The sequence below is a fragment of the Symphalangus syndactylus genome, chromosome 20 (genome assembly GCF_028878055.3).
Source record: "Symphalangus syndactylus isolate Jambi chromosome 20, NHGRI_mSymSyn1-v2.1_pri, whole genome shotgun sequence".
Lineage (NCBI taxonomy): Eukaryota > Metazoa > Chordata > Mammalia > Primates > Hylobatidae > Symphalangus > Symphalangus syndactylus.
In genome coordinates, this window is record NC_072442.2 from 49267609 (window position 1) to 49281541 (window position 13933).

The 13933-nt window shown below is 51.4% G+C and overlaps 1 protein-coding gene across 5 annotated transcripts in view; it reads left to right on the forward strand.

The window, feature by feature from the left end:
- Positions 1-13083, forward strand: part of MAP3K3 (mitogen-activated protein kinase kinase kinase 3) — a 72693-nt gene extending 59610 nt beyond the window's left edge. For 3 of the 5 annotated variants that reach the window (XM_055258631.2, XM_055258633.2, XM_063628300.1), the window contains 9 exons: positions 2255-2328; positions 5286-5353; positions 5547-5639; positions 6300-6491; positions 7020-7168; positions 7860-7991; positions 8489-8618; positions 9001-9178; positions 10327-13083. In XM_055258631.2, the coding sequence (XP_055114606.1) occupies positions 2255-2328; positions 5286-5353; positions 5547-5639; positions 6300-6491; positions 7020-7168; positions 7860-7991; positions 8489-8618; positions 9001-9178; positions 10327-10555 (1245 nt within the window). In that variant the 3' untranslated portion in view covers positions 10556-13083. The remainder of the gene's footprint in view (positions 1-2254; positions 2329-5285; positions 5354-5546; positions 5640-6299; positions 6492-7019; positions 7169-7859; positions 7992-8488; positions 8619-9000; positions 9179-10326) is intronic. The other 2 variants (XM_055258632.2, XM_055258634.2) reach the window with 1 other exon arrangement.
- Positions 13084-13933: the final 850 nt, after the last annotated feature.

Consider the following 13933-nt stretch of genomic DNA (forward strand, 5'->3'; position numbering starts at 1 on the left):
TTTGGAGTAGTGACCTGGAGTGCCTTTAGCTACAGATTTCCTTTTTGGGCATTTTACTGACCATCCTTTCTGGTTTCTCTAGTCAGGGCACTTCTGGACATCAGCTGTTCTAGGGGTGACTTGGGTGTAAAATCCCAGAGATTGCAGATGAGCTTGATTGCCCTCAGTCTGTGTCCCTCGCCATGGTCCTATACTCTGCCCCCTTCACTTTTTTACTTTGCGTGCATGGCCCTGGAAGGCATGGGAGGATTTGACTCCTAGTGAGGACAGACTTTTAGAAAGAGACCAAGGAAGGCAGTGGCTGGGGATTGCCAAGGTCCTCCCCCAGCGCCTGCCTCTTTAGCTGAAGAGAATTGCTCCTGGTAACAGGCCATTTGAGATCAATCTACTTAACAGGAACAAACATTGCATAGTATGTAATAAAAGAATATTCCAGTGTGACTTTACTGAAAAGTGAAAGTATGATAAGTTTATTTTGTTTTTTCTTTCATCAGGTTTAAGCAATAATTGCATCTATTTACTAATTTTTAGAATGAACAAAGCATGATTCCTGTTAATTTTTTGGCCTAATTTTTCCAACAAAAATTATGCCAGTCTGGGCGCAGTGGCTCATACCTGTAATCCTGGCACTTTGGGAGGCCAAGGCAGGAGGATTGCTTGAGGTCAAGAGTTCAAGACCAGCCTGGGCAACATAGCAAGACCTTGTCTCTACAAAAAAAAAAAAAAAAAAAAAATTAATTAGCTGGGCATAGTGGCACACCTGCCTGTAGTCCCAGCTACTCGGGAGGCTGAGGTGGGAGGATCACTTGAGCCCAGGCTGCAGTGAACTGCACTCCAGCTTAGGTGACAGAATGAGACCCTGTCTTGAACAACAGCAACAACAACAAAATGCTAGCACAATGTAACGTCCTTCACTCCCTGCTTGACCTCTGACCATAAAGAATGTCATTTTTTACAAGAGCGTTCACAGGACTCAGCAGTTTTCCCCAAGGCCTCTTGTGAATCTTTGGTATTCTTCCTCCACCACACCTACCATGTTATTTATTTGTCTATTTTGTCTTTTTCTGTTAACTGGTCTAAATTTGCCAAATATGCATCTGATGGATTGAAAGCAATTCTCTCCCATGTTGGTTTCATCCACTTTGGCTATCTTATATCCTTAGCAACATTTGCAGTTTTACTTTGCAATTAATTTGCCTTGATTGGCAGATTTTAAAAAATCATGTATGACAACATGACCTAAAGCATTTGAAATTATGGGTGGGGATGGACCCTAGTATTAAATGGGAAAAAATATTTGAGTTGGAAACTAATTTTATGGAGGTCGTTAGTGAATTTTCATAATTCTGATACTTTGTTTCTCTATGTAGTTTTTTAAATTAATTAAAAAAATATTTAAACAGAAACAAGGTCTCACTATGTTGTCCAGGCTGGTCTTGAACTCCTGAGTGCAAGTGATCCTTCCCTCTCGGCCTCCCAAAGTGCTAGGATTACAGGCATGAGCCACCAAGCCTGGCCCCTATGTAATGTTTAATGTTGGAGCTCAGATAATGAATATTCTGAAATTGAAGACCCCACACCCAACCCCATCCCCACTTTTGTGTAGAGAAAATGAAAGGGAGGACCTTCAGGACATTGATTGGAGAAAAAGCGATTCCAAAGACCTTTCGTTGCTGCATTTGACCAGGGGCCAGAGAAATATTTTATTATATTTAGATATCTATTACCTCTGCATTGGACCAGGAACTGGGACATTTTTGTTCTGGTATCAGCTGTGCACTAACTAGTTTTTTGACTTTAGACAAGTCTCCTAACCTTTTAGGCCTGTAGTGCTCATCTGTGAAATGAGGCAATACTTGTCTTTGTAAATTATAAATTATGGAGTGTAAACAGAAGCATTAAGGTCCCACCCGAACCTCACTGGAAGGCTCAGCAGGGTAGTACCATCTCCAGCGCCAGGCTTCAGTGTTAATGAGCCAAGAATATGCCAACAAGAAAAGCAGAGCCTCTGCTTTGCTCTCCTGCCAGAGCTCCTTGGGATGCCAGCCAAGCATTTTTCTCCCTCCTGGAAACTTGCCTTTCAAACTAAGTGGGAGGATGGTACCTTTCTAACCATTCTTCCCACTGCATGGGGAGAAAAAGGACACTCATATTTTGACAAAAAGGCCCATTTGCTGGCCCTTGCCATAAAGCCTGGGTCACTGGGGGGAATTGGGGCTAGGGGTGTGGCTTCATTGTTTGACTTGCCTTACAGATGCTGGATCCCCTGAGCAGTGCAGAAAATTCCTTGTCTGGAAGCTGCCAATCCTTGGACAGGTCAGCAGACAGGTATGGGACTGTGGGTGGTTTGGAAGGTAATGCCTAGGCATTTTTGGAACTGATGGGTTGAGGAAGAAGAGTTAGCTCTGCAGGCCCAGGGTTAAAACATCATGCTTCTAGGAAAAGCCTTCTTAATTTCCCAAACACCACGAGAATGATGGCATAATTAAATGAATGTAATAATAGCTCATAAAATAGCTCATTTATTAAGTACTTGCTTTGTCGTTCTAAGTGCTTTACATGTTTTGACTTTCCACATAATATATGCCGCTCTCGTACTTTTGACCTCGCTGCTGTGATCTGAACTGAGAAGGAATGGATTGTCAGTGTTTTAGGGGAAAAACTGAATTATCATCCATTGTTTTACCATCATTTTTTATTCCGTGTGTTTTTGGTGGAGTAAGAAACTGAAACCCAAAAACAGAATATCCAGAATGCCTAGTGTACCACGCCGCCTGCTTCTTCTTACACTTTGGGAGGAAACAAGTGGTGTCCTTTACATACCAAATCGCAAGGGTATGTTTGGAGAGGCCTTGGCATTGATCTTGCCACTCCCTCGCCTCTGCCTCATTATGCCCAAGAGCACTTTTGATCACATCTGTCTGGGCTTAGGACTGTGGTCAGAGGCTATGGAGCAGGTTTGAGGATTTTTTTACTTTGTGTAACATTTTTTTACTTTTTGTATAACTGATTAATTGTTCATTTGGGTAGTGATATTGTGACTATGGCTAAATTTGCATTGTCTTGCCTAATAGACCTGAGCACTGATGAGCACTGTCTTCCCTTTAGATACCATAGAATACAGTCATGGTTACTTGGTTTCCAATGCGTAGCCTTGTTTGGGGCTTGCTTTCCAACCAAGGGAGTAAGAAGGCACAGGCAAGAGTGCCAGGGCTTGCTGTCATAGACTGAGGGCTCTGCCAAGACAGGGATTGACTCTGGCTTTGGATTATCTCCTAAGCTTTGGAGGGGAAGGGGAGAGAAGAGGGCTACAGAAGGTCTAGTAGTTGGGAAATGAGGGGGCAGCCCCCTTGTGCCACTGCCTTGAGAGTTTCAAAGCTGTGGCCCCTGCAAAAGGCCGATAAGCACTCTTGTGTAAGGGAAAGGGCCATTCAGGTGGGTGCTGGGAAAGATAGCTAAATTTACCCATTTACCCGCCTCTCTAGTTTTTTTTCCTCTGTCCCTACAGTACTTTCTTTTCTTCTCATTGTGAATGACCTGGACCTACTTCCTTGAGGTCCAGCCTGACTTGGGCTCAGGGCTGTCCATCTTCCCTTCATGGGATCTGGGAAAGGGCATGAGATCTGGAGCCAGACAAACCTAGATCCAGTCCCAGCTCCACCAAATATTAGTTGAATGGCTTCAGACAAGTCTTTTAACCTCTCTGTTTCTGAGTTTCCCCATCTCCAAAATGGGATGGTGGTGATTAAGGTGAAAGAAAGATGCCTAATTTAGCAGCAAGAACATAGACTTTGGGGTCATAGACCCGGATTTAAAGTCTGGCCTTGAGGGACAGTGGCTCACGCCTGTAATCCCAGCCCTTTGGGAAGCCGAGGCAGGCAGATCACCTGAGGTCAGGAGTTTGAGACCAGCCTGACCAACATAGCGAAACCCCATCTCTACTAAAAATGCAAAAAAAAAAAAAAAAAGCCAGGCGCGGTGGCTCACGCCTGTGATCCCAGCCCTTTGGGAGGCCGAGGTGGGCGGATCATGAGGTCAGGAGTTCGAGACCAGCCTGGCCAACATAGTGAAACCTTGTCTCTACTAAAAAATACAAAAAAAAAAAAAAAAAATAGCTGGGCGTAGTGGCAGGCACCTGTAATCCCAGCTCCTTGGGAGGCTGAGGGAGGAGAATCGTTTGAACCCGGGAGGCGGAGGTTGCAGTGAACCCAGATTGCCCCATTGCACTCCAGTCTGGGCAACAGTGTGAGATTCCATTTCAAAAAGAAAAAAAAAAAAAGCAAAATAATTAGCTGGGCATGGTGGCACGTGCCTGTAGTCCCAGCTACTTGGGAGGCTGAGGCAGGAGAATAGCTTGAACCCAGAAGGTGGAGGTTGCAGTGAGCCAAGATTGCACCACTGCACACCAGCCTGGGCGACAGAGCGAGACTCCATCTCAAAAAAAAAAGTCTGGGGCTGGGCGCGGTGGCTCACGCCTATAATCCCAGCACTTTGGGAGGCTGAGGCAGGTAGATCACAAGGTCAAGAGATTGAGACTGTCCTAGCCAGTGGTGCGTGCCTGTAGTCCCAGCTACTCGGGAGGCTGAAGCAGAAGAATCCCTTGAACCTGCGAGGCAGAGGTTGCAGTGAGCTGAGATTGTGCTACTGCACTTCAGCCTGGTGACACAGCAAGACTCCATCTCAAAAAAAAAAAAAAAAGAAATCTGGCCCTGTCTTCCTAGCTTTGTCTTTGAGCATATAAATAGGACTGTGGTGTGTGCCTAATCTGTAGGGGTATCTGTGAAGGCAGAAACAGCCTAGCTGCTCAACAAGTGGATCTGCTATTATGTTATTTTTATTATATGGTGTATTTGCTGCCTCACAGCGTTCTGAGGATTAAATGAGAAAAAGCTCACTTTAGAAAATAGGTAAGAAAGCAGCAACCTATCAACGATGATGCTGTGGCTGTTTTTATTACTGCCCTGGGCAAAGGATTCTCTTGGAGCTCTTTGCCTGTTACAGAGGTGGGAAGAAAGGCCAAGGAGGGAGAGGGCAGTGCAGTCAGGCTGGAGTTGGGTCAGATGGGGGAGATTTACCACTCAGGGTGCTGTCAAATTTGGGTCACAGACTAGTGAAGGGAGGGTGGAGAAAGCAGGAGCTGGGCTCAGAAAAGGGCTGTTTCCCACAAAATCTGCTTCCCCCACCTAACGCTGTGGCAGGGGTTAGAAAGGGAGACTGCCTGGACGCCCTGCTGGGTTGCTGTGGAAGTATGCAGGGAGTCTGTTTTTTCTTTTTGTTTTCTCCAGCCCATCCTTCCGGAAATCACGAATGTCCCGTGCCCAGAGCTTCCCTGACAACAGACAGGAATACTCAGGTGAGTTCACAGAGCCTGGGTGGGCAATGCAGGGTGTCTGGGTGGGGCCTCAGGTAGCTCCGCTTCAAATGTTCTGAGTCAGTAGCTCTCCTTGGGCTTGCTGCTTTGAGGTCTCAGGTGCCTTGGGGGCTTGGGGGCTTAAGTGGCTCACATTGACCTACCCAGAAGCCAGTGATTCCCCTGTCTTACTCAGATCGGGAAACTCAGCTTTATGACAAAGGGGTCAAAGGTGGAACCTACCCCCGGCGCTACCATGTGTCTGTGCACCACAAGGACTACAGTGATGGTGAGTGCTTCTTCACTTGCTCCCTGCTGGCTGCCTCAAGAAAGGACAAGCTGCCATGAGGAGGGTGGGCTTGTCCATGCAGTGCCTGTATTTTCCTTCATTCCTGAGGAATTGTGGTCCAGACTTGAGGCATGGGAGACAGGAAAAAAACAAAACAAAAACAGGGAAGATAGTATTTGTAGACCAGATGCTGCCACTGGGAACTCTGACCTTGGTTGAAGCCAATGGTGTGCTCCAGGGGCACCATCTCTCCCATGCCCTCTTCTGCCCCACAGCAGCAGGTGGCCTGGGCCCTACAGAGGGGTAAGGAGTAGGATGCAAGGAAATCAGTGCCTTTGGGTGTGGCTTGGCCTTGCAAGCAACTGGGAGCCCGCTGGCCAGCCATGGGCCTTCCCTTTGGCCAGATCTCCCTGAACCAGACTACTTCCTAATTTCCGCTTTTGTCCTGATTCTTGGAGTACTTGGGACAGCAGCCTCTGTGGAATGAGTCAGGTGGGAGAGCGGACAGGATGGACTGGAGCTGGTATTATCATCACTTCTGGCTGAGACCTGGTTTGTGCATTCCGCCTTGTAGCCCAGGGTGTCTCAGACCTGGTTTGTACATTCCACCTCGTAGCCTGGGGTGTGACTTGCTCTACTCTGGCCCTTGCACTCTTTCAGGCAGAAGAACATTTCCCCGAATACGGCGTCATCAAGGCAACTTGTTCACCCTGGTGCCCTCCAGCCGCTCCCTGAGCACAAATGGCGAGAACATGGGTCTGGCTGTGCAATACCTGGACCCCCGTGGGCGCCTGCGGAGTGCAGACAGCGAGAATGCCCTCTCTGTGCAGGAGAGGAATGTGCCAACCAAGTGTGAGGAGCTGTCCCTGGCTAGGAGGAGACTGCCCAGGCGGTCTCAGACAAGCTACAGGGGCATAACATCTGGGCCCCTGGGACCCTTAGGCTCAGCAGGTGGTGGCTTTGGCCCATATGCACCACACGGGATAAGCCTTGGAGTACCTGAAGCCTGGCCCCACTATTGTGTAACAAGCCTCTTCTCCTCTCTGATCTTTAGTTTTTCCATGTTTAAACTAGGGAAGAGCACACCCTTCATCCCTGCCATATTTATTTAGGGCTTTGGAAGGAAATGTATTTGATCAATGCAGAAGAGCATTTAGCCATGACTTCAGCCAATCCTCTGCTTCTTAGGACTCTGACTTCAGGTCCGAGTGACTAGGGCACTGGGCTTGCTCCAGACTGTGGTGGAGATGCTCTACTAAGAGATGATGTGATGGTGCTGGGGGAGGTGGAGCCTGAGCCGGAGGCCCTGTTCCTGGAGAATGAATGGGATATTCATAAATAATGTACACAAAGTAACTCTTTCCTTCTGCTTTCCTGTAGCTCCCAGTGCCCCCATCAATTGGCGCCGGGGAAAGCTCCTGGGCCAGGGTGCCTTCGGCAGGGTCTATTTGTGCTATGACGTGGACACGGGACGTGAACTTGCTTCCAAGCAGGTCCAATTTGACCCAGACAGTCCTGAGACAAGCAAGGTACACTTTTCCCGTGGTCTGACTTCCAGTTCCCTCCGTTCAACAAAAATGCCTGTCTTACCACACACAGTAGTTGCTTGAGATGCTGTAGGTTGCTTCCTCTGTCATTCTTCCCAAACTCCCTTTCTGTCCGTCCTGGCCCCAGCCACAGGGTGAAAGGACTGTGGTCTGAAGAGCACCAAGCACCTGGCGGGGAGGGATTGGGTGTAAGGAACTAAGCTGATGCCAAAGTACCAAGTAACCCAAACTGAGAGGTGATGACCTGTGCCACAAAGGGGACTCCCTCCCCCAGACAAGTATCTCTCCCAAGCCCTCAGCCCAGGAAGGAGCTGTGGGGCTCCTTCACTTGGTCCAGCTCTAAAGGAGGAATCATATGGCCTGTCTTTGCAGTTCAGCTTTCAACGTGGCTTATACTTCAAGTTGAGTGGACAAACAGCAGTTACCTTAACTAAGCACCCACAGCCCCTTCTCCTACCTCCCTGCCTCCTTCCACCCATGGGAGCACCACCATCCCAAGGCCTGCCCAGCATTGTGGCCGAGAGCTAGACAGTTAAGAGAGTCCCCCTTTTCTCCAGCTGCAGTTCCCAAGGCAGACCCCTGTGAGGCCACTAACTAGGGCAAGCTGAGCTGAACCCAGGCGGGCAGAACTGGGGGCCCTGAGAGCTGAGGCGACCACTGACCCCTCCCCTAGGAGGTGAGTGCTCTGGAGTGCGAGATCCAGTTGCTAAAGAACTTGCAGCATGAGCGCATTGTGCAGTACTATGGCTGTCTACGGGACCGCGCTGAGAAGACCCTGACCATCTTCATGGAGTACATGCCAGGGGTACGTGCCCCTTCAATGCATGTGAGACACACAAAAGAGGGCCTGACCTGGGGGCTGGGGCCTGCAGGAGAGGGGTCACTTTGGATAGGAGTTTGAACACCTGAGGCTCCAGAGGCCCAGAGGAGCAAAGTGAGGTGATGGTGGGACTTGGAGTCAGGAGGGCCCCGCCTCAGGCTGCAGTGGGAGTGTGAGATGACAGCTGTCCTAGGTCCAGCCCTCCCCTGAGGCATGCAGTGCTGGCCCACTGTCCAGTAAATGCAGCCTTCATCTGGAACAGAGAGGCCTCCCTGCTCCTGGATTTGGGTGGCGTGCTGCTTGAGAAGGACTTGTGGTACTCTCTTTTCCAAACTGCCTGACAGCTCCTGGCAAAATGCCCTGCCCAGCCAAATAGGAATTGAGCAAATCACTCCTTTGCTGCCATGCTGGGGGCTGGAATGGGCTTGCCCTTCCACCAGCCCTCCCCTGAGGGGACTCCTCTGACTTCTTGTGGCTGCCAGGGCTCGGTGAAAGACCAGTTGAAGGCTTACGGTGCTCTGACAGAGAGCGTGACCCGAAAGTACACGCGGCAGATCCTGGAGGGCATGTCCTACCTGCACAGCAACATGATTGTTCACCGGGACATTAAGGGTGAGCAGGGCCAGGATGCATGGAGTCCCCAGGACCTGGGTTCAAGTCTACCATTGAGTGCCTGCAGGGGCCAATCACTTAACCATTCTGAACTTTCTGAAAAGTGGGACCCCAATTGTTTCCTTGAGGAACTGGTGAGAAGATTGGTTCAGCAATATGAGAGAATATTGCCAAGTTCCCTCTACATGTTGGCCTTGGAGATGGTCATTTTGTACGGTAGATCTGAGACTCCCCTTCGCTAAATCCTTTGCCCCTTGCAGTTCATGTCTAATTCAGTGGTAGCCCTGCCCTCTCCAGCAGCTCTCAGTGACCTGGGGGTGGGGAGGATGGGAGAAAATGCAAGAGGGTCCAGGGTTGCAGCCTCTGCCCTTTCATGCCTCAGGAGCCAACATCCTCCGAGACTCTGCTGGGAATGTAAAGCTGGGGGACTTTGGGGCCAGCAAACGCCTGCAGACGATCTGTATGTCGGGGACGGGCATGCGCTCCGTCACTGGCACACCCTACTGGATGAGCCCTGAGGTGATCAGCGGCGAGGGCTATGGAAGGAAAGCAGACGTGTGGTGAGCACTGGGACATGCAGAACCCCTTCTTCCACCCAGGCCGTAGTGGCCCTCCATTAGAAACACACCCTGGGGACTTTGTGGTGTGGCAGGAGGGAGTGTGCCCAGGGCCCAGGCTGCAGTATGTGCAAGGGTATTGTTGGGTGCAGTAGCACACACACCAGATGGGTGGTGTTTTTACCCCAGATCAAAGCACACCCCATTAGAGCTGGGAACTTAGGCCGTGGAAAACATCCTTCATGTTTGCTAAATCTCTTAAGGAAGCAGGATCCACTCTGAAGGCCTGAGGGCCTGAAGGCCTGGACCAGTCTCTCAACAAGAGCAGGCTTCTGTCCCTTCTCCTAGCACTCAAGACAGTTTGCATTTGCTCGACATAACCTTGTGTCTTTCCTCTGAAATGGCCCCTAAGTCATGAGAGCTTCTCCCCTTGGAAAGCTATTGTGGTGGGCTGAATAATGGCCCCCCAAAGATGTCCACTGCCTAATCCCTGGATCTGTAAATGTGATTGTATATAGCAAAGGGCCTTTGCAGATAGGATTAGGTTAAGGGTTTTGAGATGGATGGATCATCCTAGATTAAGGGTCCTTACAGAAGGGTCTCAAGAGGTCAGAGTGGCTAATAGGAGGTGAGACGATGAAAGCAAGAGGTTGGAGTAATACAAGGAGGGGACCATGAGCCATGAAATGCAGGTGGCCTCTAGAACCGAGGAAAGGCAAGGAAACAGGTTCTCCCCTCAGAGCCTCTGACAGGAACCAGCCCTGCCGCCACCTTGACTTTAGCCTTGTGAGACTGATTTTAGACCTCTGACCTTCAGAACTGTAAGATGATACATTTGTGTTGTTTTCCTGCCTCTAAGTTTGTGGTCATTTGTTAAGAGCAGCTATGGATAGCTAATACAGTTATTGTAGAGTTCTTTCTGTCAAGGCTAAGTGATTCTCTTTTTCCCAATTCCAAGAAGTGCCCAGGTGTGTGGTGAGTGTAGGTCCATGAAGCCCACGTGGACAGGGATCCAGGCTGAGGTATCCCTCAGCTTGGCCTGTCCTACACCTCAGCATGCTCTGAGAAAGGCACCTCCTTCTGCAGTGGTGGGCAGGACAGCTGGGAGTCCAGGGCTGGCTGAGGGGTGACGTGGAGTTCTCTCTTTCTAGGAGCCTGGGCTGCACTGTGGTGGAGATGCTGACAGAGAAACCACCGTGGGCAGAGTATGAAGCTATGGCCGCCATCTTCAAGATTGCCACCCAGCCCACCAATCCTCAGCTGCCCTCCCACATCTCTGAACATGGCCGGGACTTCCTGAGGCGCATTTTTGTGGAGGCTCGCCAGAGACCTTCAGCTGAGGAGCTGCTCACACACCACTTTGCACAGCTCATGTACTGAGCTCTCACGGCCACACAGCTGCCAGTCGCCCTTTGCTACATGGCAGGGGGCTGCTACCAGGCTCAGTGAAGTTGCTGCTTCTCCCAGGCAAGGCTGTGGACCATGGAGTGGCAGCCCAGCCAGCATCGGTCTGTGCCCCTTCCGCCACTAGGGCTCAGGGCCGGGGTGGGGTGGCTGCAGCCTCAGGACTGGGAGCCCCCAGCCTGTCAGATCCAGGAGCTCCAGTGTCCTGAGCTCAGCGTGGAGGGGTAGGGGCTGGGAACAGTGTGCAAGGCGGCTGTGGGCCCCACCCTCGGGGATGTGTCCTGACACTGCAATTGGCACCGAAGCCCAGAGGGTCTGGGGGCACGAGACTGACGCCAGGGTATGAAGAGTGTTATTTTCATTCAAAGTGTTATTTTGTTTTTCCTTCCAATGTCTGGAGACCACCAGGGCGTCTCTGGGCTGGATGAGCTCCCACAAGCCTGAGGGAAAGGCCAGCACTCGCTAGCAGTGGCAGGCAGAGGCCCAGGCTGCTGTCCCCTGAGCCCCAGGTTGGCTCTGCCAGTCCTGTTCTTTACCAAAGATGAATGAAGCAAATGTCATGCTGCCTTATTCAGGGAAGGAGGAGCCTGTCCTGCCTGTGGCCATGACCCTGCCTCTCCCAGGCAGGGGCCCGTGATGTGGAACTGCTGCCACTGAGGGGGGATCTAGTTTTGTCAATGCAGTTGTCTCTGTTTTACAAGTTGGAGTCACTCTTATGCTGTACCCAGTTTCTAAACTGGAGACTGTGTGTGCCCTCTGGGCTCTGAGTACCCCTGCTGTGGGCTTGGGCCTAGGCTGCATTGGAAAGAGCTGAAGGTCGTGGCCTTTGTGCTCCTGGCCCAGCCTTTGCTCCCCACTGGAGCAGAAGGGGAGATGGACGACACGGTGGGGGCATCTGGCCCGGCCAGTGCCCTGATCCGAGAGAGCCCGAGGAGGTGTCTCAGGCTGCCTGAGTCGTGACCTGCTAGGCCAGAGCCCACTCCGTCTGGTAGAAGGGAAAGGCCATGTGCTACCACCAGCTGTGTCCAAAACCGCCAGCTCTGTTCTTCCTCAGCCAGCCTCGCCCATTCCCTTGAGGTCTCAGCCCCTTTCCCTTGTGGCTCCTCCCCTTGGGGGGGAATGGCAGCAGGGGTTGGGGAAACAGCATCTCCAAGCAGCTTAGAGTTGGCCATATTTACCTCAGCCTGGGCGCTGGTCCTTTCTTCCGGCCCCTCCCCTCCAAAATGTGCCTATTGCTAGAGCTCCTCCCTCTCAACACCCAGTTTCCTTGGGAGTTGTCATTAAAGGAAAAAAAAAAAAAAAGCCAGTGCCCAGGGATGAGCATCTCCAGGGAGCTGGGGATTAGTGCCAGGCAGCCCTTCCAGCCATGCCTACATCCCTGCGGGCACAGAACAAGCCAAAGCCTTCGTTGTATGTTGACGATGCACTTTTATGAATGTAGTTTCTATCGCTGTTTTTAGCCTTTTCACATCATGTAATGTGAGGCCTTGTACTTGTTAATTTATATCTCAGATCATATTTGATGGTTTTTATATATATCAATTCTAGACTGTTACAGGTGATGGACGCCTCGAGAGAGAGAAGAGAAAATGAAAGCAGCTGGTTTTGCAGAAGTGTGTGTCGCATGCGCCAGCTGGGCCTGGACCCTCCTGTGTCCATCCCTTTTCCCCCAGGGGCTCTATCAGCCCCTGTACCCCACACTGCCCTCTGAAGACAGCACAGGCTCCCGCTTCCACCTCGGCCCTTGCCCAGGGTGGGGCCCGGCCCTCATCTCGACCAAAGCTGCTGTGTGGCAGCTCGGCCTCTCTACGACCCCATCCTGCTGGCTGCACACTCTTCCTGGCCTGCACTCCCATCCCCAGTCCCTGTTCCCCAAGAGGATACAGAGCACGGTGCTGGCTGACTCGACTGTGCGTCCCAGGTTCAGGCTCTTACAGAGCTCCACCCCCTGGGGTCTTACCTCACTGGGAATGTGTTTTGAAAATGAATTTGAAGACAAGCCAACAAACCCTGCACTCCAAAAAAGCAAAACAGACCCTAATTTTTTTGTGCCAAAAACTGTGGACATGCTGGCTCAGCATCCTCAGGACCAAGTTTTTGCTTAATTTATTGTTTTTTAATAACTAAGCCAGATAAAAAGTTGTGGGGCTTCAGGGTGACCTGGGTCCAAAGGTTCTGAAGGGCAGTTTCCTGGCAGCCCCAGGCATGCTGTGGGAAGGGGCCTTGCCGTCACTTTCTCATCATTCCATGGGGTGTGTCTGCCTGGGCCAACTCCACGTGGAGAGGCCAGGGCTGGGGACAGTCCGCACTCTGCCGCCCTCCTGCCCCTCCCGTCCACCCCAGCTCTATGTCTGTGTCTGAATTGTGGATCGTGCAGCCATGGTTATTGTGGAACTGTGGAACCTGCAGCCATAGTTATTTGACTATATCTTGACTGAGGGCTTGCAGTGCAAAGCCAGGCCAGTGTTGCGCATTACTTACAATAAAAGGGATCATTTATATCAGAGGGGTCCTGTGGCAGTGCTTTCGGTTGTAGAGGGTGGAGGTAGGTTTTTGCTTAGCAGGGGCCAGGTATGGTGCCTGGCAACGTGCTTGGGCCTCAAGCAGAAGAGAACTTGACTCCAAGTAGAGGGGTCCTGGGGTGACCTGGCTGGTACCACTGTCAGCCCAGAGGTGTCTGCCCCTTTCCTCCACTTGCCCCTCCAGGAGCTCCACTGGGGTGGTCCCAACAGGGCTGATTTGCCAAGGTGGTACCGCTGGCCCTCACGACCTGAACGTCACCAGTGGCTGGGTTCCCGGAGCTTTTATGATATTTGGTAGGGTCTTCCTGGTCCAGAGGACTTCCTTCAGTCCCATCTTTGCAGGGCGGGGGTCAGGTGCCTCCAAGAGCCACCTCTCCAGTACCCCCTTGTGGTCATCTGCTACTGCTGCTTAACCGAACCAAGACGGTCCTTGCCATCTGAGACCTTTGGTGCAGGAAGTTGGCCTGCCCTGAGGCTCTGAGCCACTTGCTTCACACTTGGAAGGACCCAGGCTTGGGGCACCATCTCTGCTGAGTATTCGCTCTGCTCCCTCGAGGAGCAGTACCTGCCTCAGCATAGTGGCTCATGTGACACTGGAGCCTGTGGCCCAGCTCCCTGCCCTGTTCCATGGGGAGGCCACTTAGGAACTCAGGCAGTTGTACGGTGTGGTGGCAGCAAACCCTCCAGGAGTCTCTGTCCTCATCGATCCCATGTCTGGAGACATCAGGAAGTTGAATCTGGAGCAGTACAACCCAGACTTCTGCCTGTGTCCCACCGGGGCGCCCTCAGTTCCTCCCAGCTTGCCTGGTTTGCTCTGCTGTGAACTCATCCC